Here is a 23,629-nt window from a genome sequence, read left to right on the forward strand (position 1 = left end):
AATAAGGGTCAAGAGAAAGAATGAAGAGGCATAAACAGCATTTCACAGCTATCTATAATAGAGCCACAGCAATAAAAAAAGAGTTAGAATACACAGACATTCTCAGTTATATGATCACAAAATTATGTCTTGATTGACTCGTTGCCTTAATGCTTGCATTGGCTGGCACAGTTGGATCACAGAATTTCCTTTGAATATATTAACATTTGTTTTAAAAATGATCAATTTTGAAGTTGTGAAATGTCTTTCTAATTTACTACACTGCTATTTATTGCTAGGGAGCCAACCAGTTTCCCAGACAAACACCCCAGGAGTTCATTCTGGAATGGCATTTATTTCAAGAAAATGAGTTGTCTTAGTTTTAGAATAATGCTGCTGGGGGGCAGCTGGGGGAGATGGTGCAAGTTAGGCAGTAAGATCACAGTGGCTATAAGGGTTGCTATGTTTCTTAATCCCAGCTCTGTAACTAAAATAAAAAGAGATTATTTCACTGTGGAACTTGCATACCAGAGAAAAATTGTTGCCCAGAGAAGCTGTGGATACCCCATTCCTGGAAGTGTTCAAGGACAGGTTGGATGAGGCTTGGAGCAATGTGGTCTGGTGGAAGGTCTCTTGCAACCCAAACCATTCTGTGACTCTATGAAATCAGAGAGCAACAATTTTAAGACATTTTTGAGACAAGTAACAAGAGACTAGGGGCTGATTCTGACCTCCTAGGCATGTGTAGGGGACACATCCAAAATAAGAATGTTTCCTTTCTGCTAAGCACCTGTAACACTCATGAGCTGCACTGGATACACATGGAACATGCTGTGCCTCTGAGTCCTAGCCAACTTCTCCAAAATAAAATTAAAACGCTGTAACTCTCCAGCCTACCAGTCACCTGAGCCTCATCCCATGACCAAGAGGATGAAGGTCTGGACTCACATCCAAGACATCATTGGATGGACTATCAATCTCATAGTCTATAATGGTCCAGGAATAAGGATTTCTATCCCCTGTGAGGCTGATGGATATGAATTAAGCATCACCACCATGAGTACATGGAGAACCAGCTCTCACCTTCACCACAAGCACTTTGGGCATAGCTTTCCTCCAGCACCAGAAGAAACTCAGGTTTGAAGAAGCTGCATCCAAAGTCCAGCTCAAGCTAGGAGTGCTCAACAGCATTGCCTAATCTGGGTCTTTTCTATGCAAAGCCTGCACACAGGCAGGTAGCTGGTCTGCAGAGAAACAGCCCTCAAAATATGTTTTGGGGACTTAGCTAAATGAATGATGGCTGTGGGTCAAGATCCACATAGTACGTGTTTCTTTTTATTTGTGTAAGACTGAAGCTACAAGAATTCATAAGGCTCCTGACTAAAGGGTGTTTATTTGATAACACACCTTCTTCCAGCTGAAATAATAGCCACATCAATTAAACATACAACTTCAGAAATTACAAGGTTCCAAGACAAAATATCCTCTACATCACTGCTAAGATTTTTCAAGCTGCCAGAAATTTGATTGCCAAGATCTCAGTAGGACTTGAAAAAAAATCAATTATTGACGTTGCAATCCGGCGCTTACAACAAAGCTGTTCACCTTGCTGGGGATCTGGCAGTAAGAGAAAACACTCAATAGCTCTGGGAAGCATCTGGATGGGTAGCTCTGCCCACAGCACCCCAATTTCAACAGCTGCTGGCCCAGGAGACATGACCCAGTCGATGGGGAGGAACAGGGCAGTTATAAAGGAGATGCTCCAAACCACGTAGTTTTGGTTCAATAACAGCAAGCAACTTGCAACACATTTGGCTCCCAATCATATGTATCCCAGTTGTCTCATTAAACATTTTGTGTAAGTTTGGAGATTCAGCTTTAGTGTGTGTTACTACTAATTGCCTTACTCCTCAGCTGTGCAACAACAAACCGCCCTGAAACACAGTTTTCTATTAGCACCAGACAGGGATTAACTAATTAGCCAAAAATTAAGATTTTCTTGAGATAACATTATGTAGATAATTAAAACTCAAAAGCTATGTCCAAGAAGGACAACCTTTTTCTTAGCTGAGCTCCAGCTTTTGGCTTGGGTATTCCCCAATCACATATTTTCTTTTCCTCTGCCATGCCTGAGGCAAAATAAATCATTAAAACAGGACATGTGTCCAATTAAGTAATGAGGTATTATTTAGTCTCATCTGCAGGGGTCAAAAAGAAAACTTAACTACTTCATTTTCCTATGACTAACCTGAAACAGCAGTTAGCTCCTCAGTGCTCACACAGTAGAACACGAGGTCATTTCTGTACCTGTTGGTTTAGCCAACAAACTCAGTGTGCAAAGGGCTGTAAAGCAAAGTGGGAGGGGGCAGAGGCCTTTACCTGGGAAGGACCTACTGTTTACCTAACAATAATTCCACAGTTCAATAACTCTGAGACAAAGGTGAGAAGTGGGAAAGGAAAGGAGGAAGGGAAAGGCAAGAGTGCAGAAAGTTAGAATGAAAGTAAAGAAGAACAGTAGGAGAAATGTTTAAACTGTCTCTGAAATTATCACGCTACCAACTTAAGAACTTTTAACAGATGTAAGAGCACTATCTTGCACAGTTGGAATTTCCATGGCAACACTGGATACAGGCAGTGTGGCAGAGTGAGGTGCAAAAGCATCTGATGAAAACATTGTTGGTACCAGCAAGACAGGAACTTCTGTGAGATCCTGGTGTCTAACAAAGCCTCATCTGGAGCAGAGCCACAGATGGAGGCATTATAAACACCAGCAACCATCACCCATGCTGCAGTCACATGGCTTTCCCTTTGAACACACTCAGAAGTTACACACACAATCTTTCCTGTTATTCTAGCAAGCAATGAGCTTGGGTTGCACAAGTCACATAATATGCTTGTTTTTACAAAGCACTGAATAACAGAAAGATCTCTATCATTGCAAGCAGAGGCAGAATGAAGTGAGGAGAAGATCAGACTGGCTGTAGGTGATGGTGTGGTGTGGACAGGCACATGCCATGAACAGGCAGCAATCCTGTTCTGGGAGAGAGCAGGAGGGTTCGGTGATGCATGAAGACATGCATCCCTCCAAAGCTGGGAGTAAAAGAAGCAACTAAAAGCTAAGAAGTTATGCTCTAACCTAATGGGGATTACTCAGAAGTGAATGAGAAGATGATTGAGTTGGACCACTAATAAGCATCAGTGAGTCTGTAACTGTCTGACTGCAAAGCCTGAAATCCTTGAGCGACTGTTCCTAGACTCTGAGAGCATTTGGGATTAGGCACGGCCTCTTCATGCATCCGCTCACATTGTTGAGCTGTGAATCCAATTTCACAGACCACACTGAGTCTTTGAAAGGAACTTGTCCATATTTTCTTTACACCAGCCTCTGCGCTGATCCATTTGCTACAGGTCTCATTTTGTTTCCCAGATCCATGAGGTTCAGAAATTGGAGTTCAGGAAACATGCTAATCCAAATCAAATGGACCTAAAATGTCTTCCCAACTAGCAGATTAATACCTTTTTCCATCATGGAAATCACTAGCATACATCCATAAATATCAACACATGACCACGGACAGGTCTGACCATCAGGCTTCCTTCACATGAATAAATCTAAAAGTTCTCCTGGCTCACAGCAAACTTTTTGTTGTATTTCATAATACTTGTTCTTTATGCACAGACAGGAGAAGGGGAAAGAACGGTATTATCTCATTACTGACACTCATCACAGTTCAGGCACTAAATCCTGCCTAAGAGAATATGCCTCAAAATATTCATGACTTGACTGCATGAGAAGACACCATGATCAGTCTACAGCATACAGAGCCACTGGCCTGTGACACTCTGGAGAAGACCAAAGCATTCCCTTCCAGTTTTATGACCGAGACCAAAATTTTCCAGCATTTCATTATGATCTTATTAACATTATGAGATCACAGAAGGAGTATGGCAACAGGCAGAATATTATTATTATTATTAGCATTAGCATTATTATTATTATTACTGTTATTATCATTCAGCAATGTACCCATAACATATCAGCTCTATTACATCCCAGGGTTTCCTAATCTCATTTTCACTACATAACCTCCAGCTGGTTTTAAATCCGATTGCCATGTGCCACTTTCCTATTTAAACCTCCTTGCGTTTTATCAGCTTCATTTTCTGAGTATATAATTTACATTTTGTTCCCAGTGGCTGTTATGAAATGTCCAAGTGAATTATTCTCATTGTCTCACCACATGAGGAAATCCCAAATGATGTGATGTCTTCTTCTCCCAGGCTTGAGTTTCGGGGGACAGTAAAAGCCAACTTATCTTGGCTACATCTGAGATTTGTGAACTTGAGACTATTTTGCTCTGAATAGATTGGGGATGCCATTCACACAGAAGAAAGGTATTTAAAGACATCACCTGTGCACCCTGGCTCCCCAGGTGAACCCTGTGGCTTTACAGAGCTGTTCAGAAGAGGTTTCTGAAAAGGACACACTCATAGTTTCCATCACACTGCAAACCATGTCTAGCCTGGATTTAGTCTAATTATGAGCACACACTTGAGTCCTACTCTTCAGGGAAACGCAGCTGTACACTGGAACCAGCAGCCAACACAGCAGCCTCTGTGGGACACATGTTCCCAAGCTTCCTAATGTTTGGAAATCTGAACGTTTGGGTGGGTTTTTTCCCCCTAGTATTTAACTCTTCATTGCCTCGTGACACCATGCACCCATTTACATACATGTCAAACACACACAAGACATGTGAGGACTCAACTGCTGCAACTGCAAAGCCCCACGACAAATTCAACCATTTCAAAGTTCCCTTGAGTACTTGCTAATATTCAAGTATCTGTCTAGCACCTGGGTTTTGTTAAGTTCTGGTAGTATGGCTTTCAAAACTCTATTACTACGTGCTAGGGTATGATTAAAGTGTTTGGCTTTCCATGGTAACATTACCCATCTATAATCTTGTTTCTTTGTGAGATCTGAGCTAACTGTATTAGTAATTTCTTTTAATAATAAGTCTTCAGGAATAATTCTGCCCTTTAAACCCAAAATCTGAGGCAACATGTGATTGACAGATATCATGGCTTTCAGCTAATTAAATATTCTGAGTACTCAGCCTTGGGAGATTTTCTGAAAGAAAATAATTATAAGTGCCAGGCTCCCTGTGGCAGCTCTGCCACCACCAAAAGCTCTGGCACTGCCCTGGGGTGGGTGATGTTGTGGGGCAGTGAAGCTGCTCTCCCTCTTTACAGGGGGCTCACCAGGATCCCCCATCTAACTAGAGGTAAATGGAACTCCACTGTCAATTGCACAAAGCACTTAAGCGTGCTGTGTTAATTAGTTACAGCAAGGATGATCTTCTAGACAAGCAATGTGCTATTCCTTGTAAATGATGCTGCCACAGAAGTGTTAATTCCCTTTGAAGATTAAGTTGCCTGGGTGTAAATCAGATGCTGCAACCACCCCAAAACACCAATTACCATGCAAATATCATAGTCAGAGGCAGGAGAGCGAAGTGCTGCAATATTTTGCACAACCTAGATAGGCTTGGAACGCACATGAGATGCTTCACATGGATGTGCTGTGTTGTATCACCTTAACTTTATTTTTTTTTTATGATGTGACAGCATGTTCACTACATCACAGCTCTGAGCAGGGTTTGGACCTTGGGACAGCACTGTGATAAAATTATTTGCAGGAAATTACAGAACTGCAAAGGAAAGGCAAATGGCCCCTTTGCAGGTGTCAGAGAAGATGAGCTGTGCTGCAGTTTGTCACAGGTTCAGCCCCACTGTTGTGACCACTGCTCTTCTGCAGTGAACACCGTTGTCATATGCCTGTGTATTTGAAAGCCCACCTCCAGCAAAGATGATTTGTTACGATAAATCCCAACCAAATCTAGCGTTTTGCCAACAGCAGTTGGAAGGTGTCCATGTTTTTATTGCATGCACATTCTACATATCCCATCGCTACTGTTCAGTAATAAATGTATTCATAGCTCATCCCAGCTTCCTACCTCAGATTCAGAGAGTGTTACAGCTGGAGAAGACACCTGTGTGGACTGAAAAACACATACCTAATTTAACAGCCTCTCTCTCCCTCTGTAATACAGAATAAGTCAGGTGTTGTGCACAATTTCACTGCAGAGCATCTTGTCTACTCTAGAGCCTCCAGGTCAGCCCTAACCCAGAGTCTCCGAGGGCTCTGCAAATCCTTGGGCTGAGCTTTGAGCAACAGGCTCCCTGGAAAGAGAAGCTAAGCAAAGGAAATTTTTTTTCAAAGGGCAAAAGCTACATTTTTGGGGGGGAGGGGAAGGCTTTATAACATTTGCAAAACTAAGCCTGTTTCACTTGGCAATTGAGCCTTGGGAAAGTTTTAGCTGCTCTGCACAGAAGGAAGTATTTACATCTTTTAGTCACAGGATGCAGGTGGTGATATTCTAGAGAAGATTACAAACAGATTGTAGGCATCTTGCAGTTTTATTGCTGTGTTATTGTAAGTAGATGTAGGTACATGACAGCACACCCAAGCCCAGCTGGGGCACAGGAATGGGAAAAAAAACCCCGAAGGCAGCAGCAGCAGCATTGCCAGGATCAAGCTGTGTTTCCAGACCCCCGACCCACTCAGGGATCATGCCAAGCTATGGCACGTGCAGGGTTCAGATCTTGCTGCTTAATGAGGATGTGTGGATCAGCTGCACAGGCAAGGAAAGGCTCGTTTGGCAGTTTGGCATCAAATAAGAGACGTGTCGCATCACGCTGTTAATGAACACACATCACTGGCAGGGCTGCTGCATAATTTATCACCACAAAACCTCTTCTTTCTCCAGAGTTTTCATAATTCTCATATCTTTATTTATAAAGTGTTAATCTGCCTAAAAAAAAAAAAAGGAAAGGCAAAATTTCAAATGCGAGCCCTAAAATGTGGGGAAATAATGGAAACTCTAATTGGAGAGGAAGGGATTCGACTACATCATTTTGCAACTTTCAAATGCCACATGTTCCTGAAATTCTGAGTTTTGTGGCAGTTACATTCAGCACATGAGGTGTGAAACGTGCCCTGAGCTGCAGTGTTGCAGAAGAGAAGGCTCTGCTAGAAGCAGCAAAGTTCTGTGTGTTTCAATAGAGGAAAATATTTGACTGTTTGGCTTCTTTTTTTAAGAGGTTTAATGGTAATAGGTGATACATTACATAGTCATTTTTGTAGTGAAGACTTCTATCCAGCAGCAATTTCCACAACAAATGTTAAATGCATGTCTAAAAATCTGTAAGTGCCTCACTCAGCAAACAGAAGAAATTGTGACATTCGAATATTCTCACCCAAAAGCAAAAAGACAATCTTTAGCAGACCAGAAATGAAACAAGCAGATTATATCCCCAGAGACGGGAGAATATGTTTGGAAAAGCTTTTAAGTATCTCAGGAGCAAAGGGCTATTTGAAAACCAACATGCCAGTCAGACATTTTGACATGAACATGCTGGTTCCATCAGCACCTCTTTAGTAAATATTTCAAGATAATCTTGGCCCAGAATAGAAAAACTAGCTGCTTGGTTTGAATGCTGTCATCGCTGTTGGGTTCCTCACAGTGAACTAAGGCTCAGCACGAGCAAACTGGTCAAACTGTGTGTTCCTGGGCCTGGGGAGAATACAACCAGGCTGAGCAGGGCCGTGGCAGTCTGGGGAGGTTTGGTGGTCAAACCTCATACCCAGAGGTTTGTTGAGTGTTTCTGCAAGAGCTACATGCTCATCTCCTGCCCTGAACATTGATGTGGCTTCACCTTCTCAAACAGGTTTCCCTAAGTTGAAGGGGAATGCAGCCGCCTCCTTCCCTGAGCCAACAGGATGTTTTGAGCCATGCTTTGCAGGATGTGCCACGAACACAAGAGAAAGGATTGTTTACTTTTAGAGAAGAAGTGTTGCTTTTTCCTCCTTTCATAGTCAGCTTCTCCCAACCATACCCCCAACAAGTCAACCCTCCTTGTGCAGAACTGTCAGCAGGGAATGGGGAGGAAACCACATTCCCCCTGCTTTCAACCCAGTGCCAAGCAGCCAAATCTCCCCCTGATTTTCTGCATTTTATTTTCTTTTCTCACACAGAAAGAATGTTTCCCTCCTGCTCCTCACCCTCAGTGGAGCCTCCTGCAGAAACCACTGACATTAATACCAGAAGTGATTCAGACGGGGGGAAAGAGCTCTGTAAACCCAAACAAGAATGAAACCATCTAGGGGGGGAAAGAGCTCCGTAAACCCAAACAAGAATGAAACCATCTGGCAAAAAGAAGCAAAGCCTGTTAAGAGCCCACTTTGTCCTTCCTGCAACTTCAGCACAATCTGTCAGTGCTGTTTCAATAGGAACAAGCTTCCTTTACAGTGCTGCACACAGTACTCCGTTTAATTTAGGCTTTTTTTAACTCCTCCAATATTGTTTGGTTTATTGTACCGAAGCTGGTGGGATTGCTTATGAAGTAAGTGTAATCCAGCCTCAGTAACAGCATCAGAGCCTGGACCATCATCTCTAAAGCTTCAGCCCTCAATTATCCAAGCATCTGTTTGCAATTCAGTGTAGAGAGGGAATTAAACAATATTCAACGCAACAAGAAACTGGACAGAAATATGTAGACTTGTTCAATCGTTCTGTATTGAAGGCACTAAACCATTCCTGCAATAGTCACTCACACTCCTGTCCTGACTTCTGAACACAGCCTGTCTCCAGTGAGTTGTGAGCACCACAGCTGGGTCAGCAGGGAGCTCTGCTGGGCCTTTACTCATTGCCACTACTGGTATCAGGACCTGAGAAGCTTTACACAACCTGAGAATCATAGAATCTTTCAAGTTGGAAGGGACCCATAAGGATCATCAAGTCCAACTCCCTGCCCCTTGCAGAGCTGCAAGAAACATCTCCAACCCTACCATGAGGAAGGGGCACCACATCCCTCCTTCATCCATCACTGGATGGAAAACAGTGAAGCTTAAAGGAGCTGCAGTGCTTTAATTAAATGAATAATATAAATTAATTGCATTCATTCTGTTCAGTCCAAAGCTTCTAAGGATATTCAGCTTATGCAGAGCAAATTTAGATATTTAGGATGAGAACTAGAATAATCACGAGTCACCATCCAATATCTCTCTGCTGCTGCTGCTGACCCACCACTTCTTAAACACTGTGTCATGTCCAGATTATCCCAAAGACTCACTGCCTTATTTTTCGTAAGAAACCATCCCTGTGGATGTTACTTCTACCTCTGGATCCTGCTTTATGTTCTAGTACTGGCACATTACAGAGAAATAAAGCAGGTAGTCAACCAGAAGGTGTGGTGGGTGCCATGAGAATAGTTCTTTCCTTTTAGCAATCCAAATTAACATTTGTTAGGAAATCAATCACCTTAATCTTGGGGAAAGAGGCATGCTAATGACTGTACCAATTTAGTGACTGTTCTAACATTTATATTCAATTTTATTTTTTGCATGGAGTGTAAAGAGGAATAGTAGCAAGGACTGACAGGCTTCAGAGGGACATCAGAGTTCTCTGAACATTAGCAGAGCTCTGCTCTGAGTACTCCCTGTTGGGAGTTACAATCGATTTTAAGAGAAGTTAATTGCTGCTGTAAACATGAAAATGAATCACCAGTACAGGACTCACCTGAGTCACATTGGGACTGGGGTTTCTGAGGACAGGGGCTGGGAGACCCTCTCCCATTCTCTGCACTGAATAAATCATCTGTCCATCTTCTACAGTCCTCAGAAGGTTCTCTTGACCTTTGGTGGCTTAACACCCATTGGAGGACCCACATGGAGCATGTCAAGACTTACAGAAGAAGGATGACACAAGAATACTGCAGATGATGCACAATTCCCAGTGCTGTTTGTTAGTCTGGAGTCTTTTGCAGCACTGGGGACTTCTTTTCCTTTAGCACTGGGAAAGGAAGGAGGTCTTAACTGGAGGTCAATCCAGACAAAGCAGCTATGGTAGGGCAAGGGAATTTTTATGTCTCTCTGGAATGAAGAAATTTCTTCCCTGTCTGAGTCTCTCACACCTCTCCTAAGACATACTTGCCCAACACTGCAGCTCCACAGGCATTAGCAATTTCCATACAATGACTGCACATGTGTGTAATTGGAAGGAGAAATGGCTAAGCAAGCAATTAGGCAGACAAACTATTTACAGATATAGAGTAACCACTTTTCAGACACCAAGTTCAACAAAGAAATGGGTATTAGCACTGTGTGTGCAATTAATCTATTAACTAGTGTTTTGGTGACATATTTCTAAATCTGTATTTATTCAAGCACGTAGCAATCATTTGTATATTGCTCTGGAAAAGGTTAGACACTGTCAGGAAGAATTCATCATATTACAATCTCCTAAATAGCTACAATTTTTTCTTTGTATTAATTTCTGTTTCCATGCAGCAACATTTAGGGAGATTGGTGTCTTTGTTTTCCAGTGTTTTCCTCTCGCACAATAAGAGAAATATATGTTAGGTTATGTTTTCTTCTTGCACAATAAGAGAAATATATGTTAGGTTAAGGAAACAGATTTATTTTCCAAGTGGTTAGAGAAGATCTCTGTAGTTTCAAAACTGAAGGTTATTTTTCTGAGCCCCTCAAGAGTAAAGACAATTTTTATTCATATAAACTTGTTATTATAGTTCAGATAGATAAACACATAAGAGCTCATGATGTTAGAGACACACATTTTTCAGGAGTAAAAGAACAAAAAATAAAGGTCTGGGGACGCAGTGTAAGAAGAAAGTAGAATCATTTAGGTTGGAAACGACCCTTAAAATCATCGAGATCATTACTCAAAGGTAAAACTCTGTTTCTTGAGGGGCTTTTAATAAAACGATTTTTTTAAAAAAAAAAAAAAAAAAGGAAGAAAAGTAGGTAAACATCCCTTAACACCCTGCACATCTCGGTTGCTTTACAGGCTCATGCTGTCTGTCTCCGTGTCAGTTTTGTCCAAAGGGATGTAGTCTAACACTCATTTTTGAACTTGTTTTGCACTTTTCCAGCTCTCTGCTGGCTGGCAAGTGCCTTCCAAGGCGCAGCCACACTCCCCCCTGCTGGCTGCTCCCGAAGCTGCTCAGCAGCAGGGAAAGTTGTGAAAAAAATAAACTATTTTACTATCTAAACTGATTCTTATTTTTCTTCTGGGTATTAAATAAAAGTTGTCCTCACTAATGACGGTTTCACAGTGCCAGCAATATAAGTTTGCTTGCCAGTTAAAATACCTGTCTCTGCCTCACCACTGAATTCTTTTTGTAATATAACTTTTATTTAATGTATTATCTGCTCACCAGGCCCCAGCAGGAGCAGGCAGCACTCCGGGCAAGTGCCAGGGATGACAGCAGGATCCTTTTGTTCTCACAGCCACCCCCCACCAGCAGCAGAACCCAGTTTGTTTGTGCTGTGATACCCATAATATTCACACTGAAATGACTAAAGGGGAGCATGAGGCTTCTCTAGGGTGGGGAAGATAAAGAAACCACCCAGTACTTTGTCTTGGTTTTCTTTTAAAAATAAGATCTTTCTGCAAATCAGCCCCACACAGACCAAGGATGGTGCAGAAGGATCAAACGTTTCTGAGGCTCAGTCTGTTAACAAGTGCATCCACAGGTTACTAAAGGTGAACTCACACTTCCCAGCTTTGCCTCCCCAGACCAGGGAGGGCTCAGACCCCTGGAACCCTCCAACCTGGATGGACAGAAAACTTCCTGAGTCAGCAAACTCCCCCAAACCCATCACATTGGTGAAAGGGGAGGAAAGAGGAAGAGTCAGGCAAGTGCATCCAACCTCTGGCAATTTCTTGACCTCCAGAGTGAGAAATTAGGGATGGAAGTGGTAAAAGGAGCAAGTCTGGACTTCTGCAATGTTACATCCAAGAGGATTGCACTTTCAGCCGTGACATGGTGCAGAAGAACCTGTCCCACAGGCTTCAGCCATGAACACTTGGAGCGTGCAGTGTGTAAAGTATACATAGCTGCTCCAGAGCTTTCCACCACTTACTCAGAGCCAGGGTGATATTTGGACTCTCAAATATTTACATCTCACTACTCTCCATTAGGACCATCTTCATTCAGTTCCAGGTAGAAAAGGAGATCCCAGACAGACACCCCTGCACAGCCTGTTAGCTGACAGTCCTTCCTGCTGCTGAAACCTGCTCAAAGCTCAACACCACCTAAACACCTTCTCACAAACCACACGGCCACAACAAAGGACTTAAGATGCCACCACTTCCACCAGAGTCACACAACTGCTGCCTGGGAGCACAGCACAGCCACGTCTGGGTAAGTTGCACACCTTATATTAAGCTAACATGATAACAAATTGCACGGAAGAAGGTTCCTTCTCAAACTGCCCCAATACTGCTAAGGTATCGTGTGTCACAGGACCTTCTTGTCAGTTTGTGGTACAACCCAGCCCAAACCCTCTGTACTCAGATAGGATCAAGGATAGTTTTCCTTCTCTAGAGAAGAGACACGTTTCCCAGAAATTGTACTGAAAATGTGACATTGCTGCTTGGAATATTGTGGCTTAATTTCTGCATGATGCCATTATGCCCTTAACTCCCACCTTCTTTCCCTCCCCAAACAATGTGGAATATAATTCTCCTGTTCTGAACATCTGGCATTCCAGATGTTGGGATTCATAGCATGCATTAGAAATTAAAACCTTTTCCAGATTAATGGGAAGAATTTGTTGGCTAATGCTAAAAGGACAATTTTTAGATGGTGAAAACACTTTGCACCTTTATAAAGGATAATCAGCTGTTCCTTGCCCCAGGGACTGCAGCTTGAGAATGGTCACCCTGTTACAATTTAATTTGGAAATGTAACTAGTAAGAATAAGCATGAGTTAATCTTAAAAGATAAAACCTAAAGTGAGTCATTAGGGCTTGTTGTAATGCAAAAACTATGCCATGTGTGTACTTCTGAATGCTTTATTCACTGTCCCCCACTTGCAGAGGGGGAACAGTTATCTGGAGAGAATAAATGCTTTGCCCAGAGACATAAAGGGCTTCCATCAGTCATCACAAGTCACCCTGTGACACTGCAAGATGAAAGGCAGCAAGGTGCTAACAAAGGTGCTATGATGCTGTGAAGACAGGCTGAGGAAGTTAGGGATGTTCAGCCTGGAGAAGAGAAGACTGCATAGAGACCTCAGAGCAACTTTTCAGTATCTGAAGGATCTACAAGGAGCTGGAGAGAGACTATTTGTTAGGAACTGCAATGACAGGACAAGGGGTAATGGATTCAAACTGAAGGAGGGAAAGTCTAGATTAGATGTGAGAAAAAAGTTTTTTACTCTAAGGGTGGTGAGGCACTGGCACAGGTTGCCCAGGGAGGCTGTGGCTGCCCCAACCCTGGCAGTGTTCAAGGCCAGGCTGGATGAAGCCTTGAGCAACTTGATCTAGTGAGGAGCTGTCCCTGCTCACGGCAGGGGGTTGGGACTAGATGATCTAAAAGGTCCATTCCAACCCCTAAAGTCTATGATTCTATGAAAAACACACAGAAATCTCACTGCCTTGCAGGGACAGCTGGTAATGAGGACCAGTTATGCCATCAACAAACACAAGGCTCTCCCAGTTCATGTAATCTGAACTTAAAATATTTCAGCATCCTGGGTACACCTGCGAACCTCAGCTTCAGTTCTGTCTTCCTTAAATGGCAACATTTCAATATTGTTTACAGAATAGTACTAAGGGATTAAATCTGATTTCACTTAATCTTTAATCAAACCTCAACCAATGCACCTCAATAAGGGTAACATGACCTCTGCATTTATTTTTAATAAAGATAGGAAATTTCCAAGATTAGTGATTTTCCCTGTTAATAACAAAGCAATAGACCTTGTAATTAAAAATAACTTCTAGGAGGCAGCTAAATGATTTTGATAATGATTTAAGGACCAATTACAAAAGAGATGCCTTTCTTCCCTTTCTAATTAGATAGATTGGAAACAGTGAAGCTGAGAAGTTCTCATATTAACCATTTTTATTACACTGAGGACATTCATATGCTCTGTATCAGAAAAGTTTAACAAAAACCAGTACAGAGACTCCTCTTTAAAGGACACTTGGTGGCAAAAGAAAAGGTGTTAAGAATGATGCTGTTAGTTCTGCTGTTTTGTGGTGGCTGGGATATATAGCCTTGAGGATTACTGCTCTATCAGCCTTACATGAGGATTTAGCACTCCCATAAAGCTACTCAGCCTTGTAGGAGCACAAACTGCAGCTTTGGTTTGGATTTGGAGCAGGAGAGAGAAGCTGCACAGCCAAGTGGGTGCTATGGTGTTGGGGACCATGCACACACCATCATTACCAAGGGGCAGCACCACCCCTCAGTCTCCCCAGTGAGTCCACTCAGGGATTTCCTTGCAAGAAAATCATCACAAAAAAACCCAACCAAAACCAAAAGAGACTCCACATCCTCAGTCTGGCTTGGCCTCTCAGCAACAAAAATCATTACTCTGTGACTGTAGTGACCATCGCTCACCTGAGCTCTACAGTGTAAAATGCTCATCTTTGGCTTGGCTTTATGAGACAGCTTAGAAACAGCTTTAGAATCACATAATCCCAGTATGCTTTGGGCTGGAAAGGGTCATAAAGATCACCTAGTTCCAATGCCCCTGCCATGGGCAGGGACACCTTTCACAATGCTACAAGAAACCAAATTAACAGTTTGTTGTTAGAACAGCCCCAACTCTGCCCTCAACATTCCCATCACTTATCCCTGGCACTGGTCTGGCAGCACAGTGAACCAGCTCAGCATGCTAAAATGACAGAAAATTGCCACAGGAATAAGATTTAAAAAGCAATTAATTTATTGGGTCAGGAACCCACTTACCTTCCAGAGCACAGAGCAGGGTGAGGCAAGAGGAAACAAGTGCCTCCTGCAGAGCGTGAGGCTGTCAGTAATGGAGCTCCTGGCCAGTGATACCCACAGGTTCTCCCACCACATACCTGCAGCCTTCATCTCCCTGATGGCAGCTCAAGTGAAGAACTCTGCTGGGAGAGAGAACCTGTTCCTTCCCTTCCAGAGCAAGAATCACAAGTCTCTCCTGAGCCCCAGCTCCAGGAGGCATCACTGCCTCCAAATTCAGGCAGAAAATTGAGGCCTGAGCAAGCACCAGCTGCCAGGGAGGGTTTCCTTTGCTCAGCATGACAGCCTTCCATCACAATAAAAGCAAATAAAATCTCCCCCACTGTGGCTCATTGCAGGTTTCCTCAACTGACCATGACTTGGAAAATCCCTGACCAATGTTTTTATTAATAGTAGTCTGTGTTAGAGCCACAGAACTCTCTCTTTTCCCTTTCTATTATTTTTGAAGCATTGAAATTTATTTAAGAGGTATCACATTTTTCATCTCCACCCTGCAAATTAATTTCCCGTAACTCAGAGCACACTGCTCAGATAAACCCTTCTCTATTCACCCTGTACACAACTGAGCAGCAGCCAAGGACAGTTGACTTAGCTGAATAATATGCACTGGTGCTAAATGAAAATTAAACCATAAATATTTTAAAATACCTGATTTCCTGGACAGTAAAAGTGAAATGTATCATTTGTTTAAAGTATCCTATTCATTATTTCTTTCCTCATTTCATAAAACCCAACCACTAACAAGAACCTACATAAATAGAGCTTCAACTTTCATCTTGAGAAGTTTAATCAGAAAGCTCTTCAGGAATATTTTATTCCTTTTATCAGAATATTGATGGAAGTCATAATTCACCTTAATGTGAGAAAGTTTCCTTTCTTCAGTAAAGAAATTCATCAAGACATTTCTTGTTGGTAAGATTTGACATAAATCTGCTTGCTTTTTCCTCTGTTTGATCTCAGCACTTTATGAATTTTTGATTGCCTGCTCTTAATTTTCCACAAGCAAATTCAATTAAAGAAATTAAAACTCAGTAGTTCAATCCTGATTACCTCATCAGCAAATGGCTCTTTTATTGCACAGTGGATGACATATGCCATACTCTCCTGGTGCTGCTGGAGCCCTTGTAAACCAGATCAGGAAAAACCTTTCCCTCTTTATTGGTGCTATTAGGGAACAGCTATCAACTACCCAAGCCAATTCAGCAAGCACTTCCCCTGCTCAGGCAACAGTCCAAAGGCTATTGAGAATGAAAAAATATCCTTGAAAAAAGAAGTCAAAGTCATTGTGTGTGTGTCCAATCTTTCACCTGCACAAGGGTGAGGTCCCTTTCCCATGGCAGACTGACACACAAGTGTGCTGAGGAAGCAATTCAGCACAGTCCTGAGCCAGGGTGGGGCTCAAACTTCATTATTTATCAACTTTGTTTCCGGGATTACCTGGCTATGAGTGAAGGTGGGCAAATATTTGCCACGCTGCAGGGACTGGGTGGCAAGATGCCTTTTATCAGGATACACATAACCATGTCTAAAGTGTGAATGGACACTGCAGCATACTAGCTGAACACTGGAGCAGATCAGCAGTGGCTTTCAAAGTGGTGTATTCCACAAACATGATCTAAATTCATTTGCTGTGATGCATCCACAAAGTTTGGTATGACCAAACTATCTCTTGGGGCAACTTGCTCCCATCACTGTCAAACTGATGGAGCAAGACTCACCCCAAATACTTAAAATAAATTCCTATCCTACAAAAGAATCCATTTAGATTATTCCCCAAATGAAACCCGCTGTTTAAAGAACTTGGAGTGTTTCAAATCCGTATTCCCTGTGAATTTAAAAACATTCTAATAAGCTGCCCTTAGTACCATTAGTGAAGAGCCTCATTTTTTGAAATAAATTGTATATTAAAAGTTTTTCTTACATGGGAGGTCAAGGATGTGCACAATAGTAGAGCAAGAAAAGAGTAACTGCCCATCTTAAGTGCTTGAAATCCTTGGAGTGAGGCACAGCTGCACTCTGCTAGAGAAGACACATGTGCACAACTATCATCTCATGACCTCAGGTATCAGCTACCCAACTCAAAAGGTTTCAGGACTGATACAACTACCACAAGCAAAAGGCTCATAGGATGATTTTCCCCTCTAAGGTAACCTCATGTCAGAGCATTTTCAGAGCAGACAGCTACATGGACAGCAGAGGATTGATTAACAGCTGCAGTTCAGCCCAAGTGAGCTGCAGGTCATCAGGCCTAAACACCATGAGGGACAATGAACACTCCCTCTGTGGGACAGGTATTGTCATGGCACAGCTAAACCAAAGACCATTTTAAAACGTGGTGACTGCAAAACAACCTGGTTTCGTTACTGAGCTGATGTTAGGCCTTTGACAGCTTTCCCAAAAAAGCTCACAGAAAGCAATCTTGCCATTAGCAGTGTGCATTCCTCCTCCAGGAGTCGGTGGGTTTGTCAGAAGAAATAGCTGAAAGCTGGAGAGCTAATAAGTTTCTCTCCCTACAGACAGCCTTTTCATTAGGACAAACAGTCTGAGGGAAGGAGGGCAAGGAAATGCCAGATTCTTCCACCAACATATTAACATATCGTCTAAAGAGGACATTGTTATTCATTTAGAAAGCCTGGAAGGAAAACATTTAGATTGGTTTGATTCTGGCAGTTGAACTGTATAAGAGCTTTGGAAGACAGCCAAGGTGAAATATAACACATACATGAACTTCAGAAACCAACAGAATATGCCTTATTTCTGCTAATTTAAGTTGATGCTAATTTTCTGTGGTTTTTTTACAGTGTTCCAGCTATTACAGTCAGAGAAATGGCTGAAAATGTAACATGTCTCAATGGCTGAATTCACTGAGTGGCCAAAGAGAAAATGATGCTTTAAATGAAGCTTTTCACGTGGATATCACTGTACTTCTGCAGTTGAGCTCTTCAGTTCTTCATTCCAGGTTCTGTGTAAGGCCTGTGGTACCAAGCTGAAAGGAACACAAACTTCTGTCAAGTATGGATGTGCTATTTCCTACTGTGAAAATCACTGTAGTTCATGAATGTTATTTAAGGAGAAAGCTACTGAACTTCTTGGGTGCAAAAACCATTAGTCACCTCCTCAAATTTCAATATTTAAACATCCTAAAGAAGCTTTGCAGTCACCTTTCCCTTTGGACCTTGACCACAGCAGTGCTATGCTTTAATGCAGGTATGTCCAGCTAAGAATTTCAAGTATCTTCCACTAGAATTATTAATTATACAACTTAGGTGCAAAAATTGCATGTGAAAGAACTTATTAATTCCTATAGCTTAAAAGATTTCATTTCAGCCTTGCTGTCTACCCTGCACACCATTTAACAGATGCCTAAAACAAATCTTCATACACCCAGCACGGGTAACAGAAAAAATGGATTTGAGCTGGTTTCCAACTCCAAGCATAAGCAAATTCTCTGTCATGAGGTACAGTATAAAAGCAGTGAAACAGTTAAGATAAAAACCACAAGCTTATTATTGCCATTTATTTTAAAAACCTTATTCAAAATATTAAGTGATACAAGTCCAAATACAATAAAAATTACTGCAAGAAAAGAGTTTGGGGATATTTTGTTTGTGCTTTACTTCTCATAGTTATGAAAAGAACTCATTTAACAGCAGGACTTAGAACTTTTAGCACTTCATTCGTAAAATAGTATCATGCCTTCAGGCTCCTCATGCCAACAGCTGTGAAGCTGATTTTTTTCCAAACCTTACATAACTACTTGAATACCAAGTCATTAATTAGGGGGTTCTGATTCACCATTATTTACATATTTATCAGTTTGAAAACTAAATCACAAACAGCATGTACAGAAAACTAAAATGTCATATTTTACAACTCATGAAAACATAAATAATGGAAGTACAAAAGACAAAGTAAAAAAAAAAAACCCAAACCCCAACCCAAAAAACTACTGTACCAGTAACCTGATTTACACTAATGCATAAATGTTTGCCAAAAATGAGTGCACTGTCCACAGACTGGCAGCCCCTACACCTTTCCTTTCACCTGCTGTTACCTGGGTCAGAAGAACCAAATAAATTACTCTTACAGTTTCAGGCCTTTCTCATTTATACTATAACAAACCACATAATCATTTCCCAACTGTCTTAAACTTCAATGGAAAGCTCTGATGTACTGAAAGCCTCTCAACTCTATTTTTGTAAGATTATTCTACAAGACTTATTTTCCATTCATTAATTACAAAGACAATGAAATAATCATAAATAACATTAGAGGAAAACTGGATAGCCAGGAAGCTGCATGGCTTCACCAACACCTTGAACATTTTAAGGAAACAAATGGTCTAAAACCTCTGAAATAAAATGGGTTATAATTATTTTAGAATCACTTACTGCATGAACACATACAGAAATTATTAAATTGCCATTCTAGCTATTTTGCCTAAAATAGGATCAAATTATACAACAAAACAGAATCAGAAAAAAAACAAGATGAAAGACTTGCAGCATCAGGATTTAAGCATCGATAAAATAATTATATTTTAAGTTTGCAATATAGTGCAACTTATGAACCATATAAGTGATTAGCAAAGAGATTAATTTGATTTAGTGATGCCAAAGTCATTAATTTATTAGACCTAAAATATTTTATGCTTATATTTTCCTAATACAAGTATTAAGACTGCTCCAGACAGAAGGGATGATGCTTAATGAATGGAAAGAGCACTAATTATTAAACTCTGTATCTTTACAGTTGATATAAAACCTGACCAAAGTAGCAAACAGATGTATCATGCCCTTGGATCTTTCATGAGATTTATTCTCCAAAACATCCAGGTCAAAGAGAGTACATCTCATTTCCGTACCCATGAGATTTATTCTCCAAAACATCCACATCAAAGAGAGTACATCTCATTTCCGTACAAGCAGCTTATTTAGAATACCTGAATATCATTACATGACTGGGCAGGCAAAGAGTGATAAGTTCAGCAAACTCAAATCACAGTGCTTTCAAAATACATAGTCATTCGTTATTTTCAGGGAAGGCATCGCTTCGTTAACGTTTTGATCTAAACGATGATACTCCACTGTCCTAGAGCACAGACCATCCCTCCACCTTCGGCTCTGCACCAGCAAGAAGATCTGAAAGAAAAAGCAGACAACTCATAAAGGCTATGCAGAAACATTTTGAGTTTGACAGCTTCAGAGTCTTCTGACATCATGGCTGTTCCCCTGATGTTGGCAATGGTGTTACTGTTGCTCAGCCGTTTCCATCCTGCCCTTGCCAACCAGTCACTTACTGGCAACCTCAGCTGCAGTTTGGCAAAAATACTGCATTTAACCCAGAATTCTTAAAGCTATGTGTGTAGCTTTCTAAGTACTGCATAGACAGCCTATTAAACCATCTCCAGATGGTGACATTTGTTAATTTATCCATCTTATCTCTCCTGGCGTTTCACCCTTGTTAAAAATAATTGTATTACTGGTACTGAAACAAAGGCAACAGAAGCAGCAATGGTGTAATTTGATAAACTGTTTCTGCATTAGAGCAGAGCAGTTAAAGGGGTGGATGATAAATCAAAGCACTCAAGCAATCAGACTTTTAAATGTCTGTTATGGTCACTCTGTTCAGCCTTGGGTTTCACCAACTCAGCTAAGAATCCACTTTACTGGACAGGGCAATGATTAGGGCAAAGGGGAGAGGGGACAGTGTAAGTAGGCACAGGGAAAGGAGAACCTAACCCAGCTTGACTGCTGCCTCACACAGATACATGCCACTACCTCTGTACTTCGAGTACAAGCATATTTTTTGTTCCCAAATGTATCCCTAAGTGCTGAACAGCAAAAATTATACAAATTATACTACAACTATTATTTCACTTACATAGCTAAGTATTTCTTATCATTTATTCGAACTTCTCTCTAAGTGAAATTTTCAAATGCAACAGTTCTCAACATTTTCCCCTCTGAAGACTTGACAATGCACATTCCAGATATGCCATTGCACAGTAAACCAGAAGGTTTGGGGTTTTTTGCTACGTTCTTTTCAGTCCCCCAGATTCTTGCTCAAATCAGTGTTCTCCACAAGCATAAACACTAAATTTAACTTGTATCTAAAAACTAACCTATGGTTTAGTTGCAAATTTGTGCATGCACCTGCACTGGATCTGGTTGGGCTGGAGTTAATTTTTGATGCTAGCAATATATTTTGAAATAACACCAATCAGGCTCCTTTTGAGACACAGAGAATTAGTTTGTACTGCAGAAACAGTTACCTGAAAATAGCAACTTTGAGCTTCTCTATGTAAAACTGTAAAGTGTTAAACATTTTCTAAGAGTTTATAGTTAAGTCCTCAGAATATCTATGATATAAAGACCACCTTAAAGTGAACAATTATAAGAAGGATCATCACAGTCATAACAAGAACATTCCCACACCATTTGGGATTAAACCTTCCTTAAGTTGCCATTTATAGTCCTGTGTAGAAACACTCGACTGGCTCAGGTCTCATTTACAAAATTTGTATTGTGCAATGCCAGTGTCCATTACTGAACTGACTGATTACTGATGTTATCAATTAACTGATTTTCTAATTGAAAATGTTTAGTTCAAGGTCATTTTCATTGTGCAGAAAAAAAATAAAATAATGATATGCATATTAATATCACCAGAAGACTAAGTGGTCAAATATTTCATTCTCCAAAAACCTAAGTTCCTCTTATTAAAAAAGCATACAAGGCAATGCAACTTCATTTTAAATACTCTAGCTGCTCCTCTCAACCTTTCAGAGCACACCTACCTTCCTCTTGTTGTGATAGGTGACATAAACAACAGCTACTAAGAAGGCAACTATGACCAGATGAAAAAAGAAATGGCTGTCTTCTTCTTCTTCCAACCCTGAGACAGAAACACTTTTTATCTTCTCATCAAGTGTCTTGATCTCCTCGTTGTAATTACTGATGGTGTCAGAGTCATCATCTTCTGGCATCTCCAGAAGGTCTGGGTTGTATCTGGAATTAGGTGTCATTTCGTAAGGGCTATAGTCATCTCCTCCATCTGACTCCATAGTTTCTTTTATGATGGGTGGTGAGCTATTTAGTGTATCTTTCAAACCCGTTAGAAGATCCTCTTCCTCGATTTTAGTGTTTGCAGAAGCATCAACATCTGTTTGAGATGCTGGACTGGGACTGGCCAGGTGAGAGAGAACAGGCGACGAAGAGTCGCCTTTTGCTGTGAACGACTTTCCTGCAGTCTCCAAACTGATTCTGGCTGTTGTTGGGAATGTGGCTTTCTTCACTGGAGTTACACTCTGCAAGCTCTCTGTCAAATTTTGGGATCTACTTAGTGTTTCATTCTCACTTTTAGAAGTATTTCTTGTAGGCATCTCCACTCCCACAGATGCTGTAAAAAGGATGAGAAACAGCGTTAAGCACAAGGCACTAACTTCTCCATTGATACCTCAGCTGTGATGGAAAACTACTGCCACATCTTCCCTTTAGACAAGAAATTATATGAATAACAGGGCACATGTCACACTGCAAACTTTGTAGCATTCATATGCAGAAATACACCTTCCTGTACTTTGGCAACTTCCAAAGAGAAGTCTCGAGTGGGACAGGAACTAAAGCCTGGAAGCACATCCTTTCTAGATTAGTATGCCAAAATGTCCCTGAAACATTCAGTGCATATGTTTTCAAGATTTAAGAACTTCAGGGACATGTCCTCCCTCCCTCTGTGGATTTATAGTGTCCTGTGGAATCATACATGATTAGTATTTTCTCCATCATCAAACTCTTCCTTCCACAGAACGAGCTGAGGTCTGCAGAGGAAGATGTTCTCAGTAAAGCTTTTCCTGAAGTTAAGTTTTTGATCTTCCACCACTGCATGTTTTACCAACAAAAAATGAGAACAAACTCCAATGTTTCCTTCAATCAGGACATGAGTTCCTAACAGCTCTTTCCAGGCACTTGTATTGAATTTGTAGAAGCTGAAAAAGATTTCTAGCCTTATGTTAACTCTATGAAACCGGAGCACAGGTTAAAAACAAGGAAAAGAAAGGACAGTCTGAGTGCCCATGCTCCTGGAGGAAACCTTTTGTCAACAGCAAATTATTATCATGAAATAAGTCAGCAAGAGCACTATGTAACAGTACTTGGGCAAATTCAGCATCCCTCCAACACTGGGATGGCTTTGCAGAACTACATAAAATACAAGGTGAGCACCAAATGCAGAGCCCATCGTCCCTCACCTCTATCCAAAGGAAGGTAAAAACAGATGCAGAGGCAGTTTTATAAATAGCCAATGCTTTCTGAAATCTAATAATTAGCAAAGAGCAAACCATTCACATTTCCAGCATGTCACTTCCAGATTCAAACACGGAGGCACCTTAAAAAATGAACACATTTCAGGCTTTCAGCACACACCATTTTAACAGGGGAACTATACTTGCCTTGTATTTTGGCAGGCCAAACTATATTTTCATGTGTAAAAAGTAACAATGCTTTCATTAAGCACTCCCAAGGTTCGCTGGAAAGTTACAGACTCTAGAAATGAAGCTTTCAACCAACTGCTTGTGTCATATTACTCCTAGGTAAAATATTTTAAGGGGACACTGAATCATGTTATTCATGACGTGTATTTACTGAGGATCAGTTACAACAGACTCTTGTTTACACGGTCCACCTCTGCAGTATGAATTACTCTTTAACCAACTGCAAAACACAGAAGACTCATCTCACGTGGGCTAATCATCACGGTGCCTCTCTGC

General features: G+C 41.2%; 1 protein-coding gene across 1 annotated transcript; it reads right to left on the reverse strand.

Moving 5' to 3' along the window:
- Positions 1–19,327: 19,327 nt before the first annotated feature.
- LOC103804419 (chromosome unknown open reading frame, human C5orf15) lies at positions 19,328–22,246 on the reverse strand. Its single transcript, XM_009077036.1, has 3 exons — positions 21,662–22,246; positions 19,770–20,003; positions 19,328–19,711 (listed from the first exon to the last, which is right to left on the reverse strand). Exons 1-2 carry the CDS (start codon positions 22,244–22,246, stop codon positions 19,872–19,874), a joined length of 717 nt encoding a protein of 238 aa, XP_009075284.1. The 3' UTR covers positions 19,328–19,711; positions 19,770–19,871.
- Positions 22,247–23,629: the final 1,383 nt, after the last annotated feature.

The sequence above is a fragment of the Acanthisitta chloris genome, unplaced genomic scaffold, assembly GCF_000695815.1.
Source record: "Acanthisitta chloris isolate BGI_N310 unplaced genomic scaffold, ASM69581v1 scaffold13280, whole genome shotgun sequence".
NCBI classification, from domain to species: Eukaryota; Metazoa; Chordata; class Aves; order Passeriformes; family Acanthisittidae; genus Acanthisitta; species Acanthisitta chloris.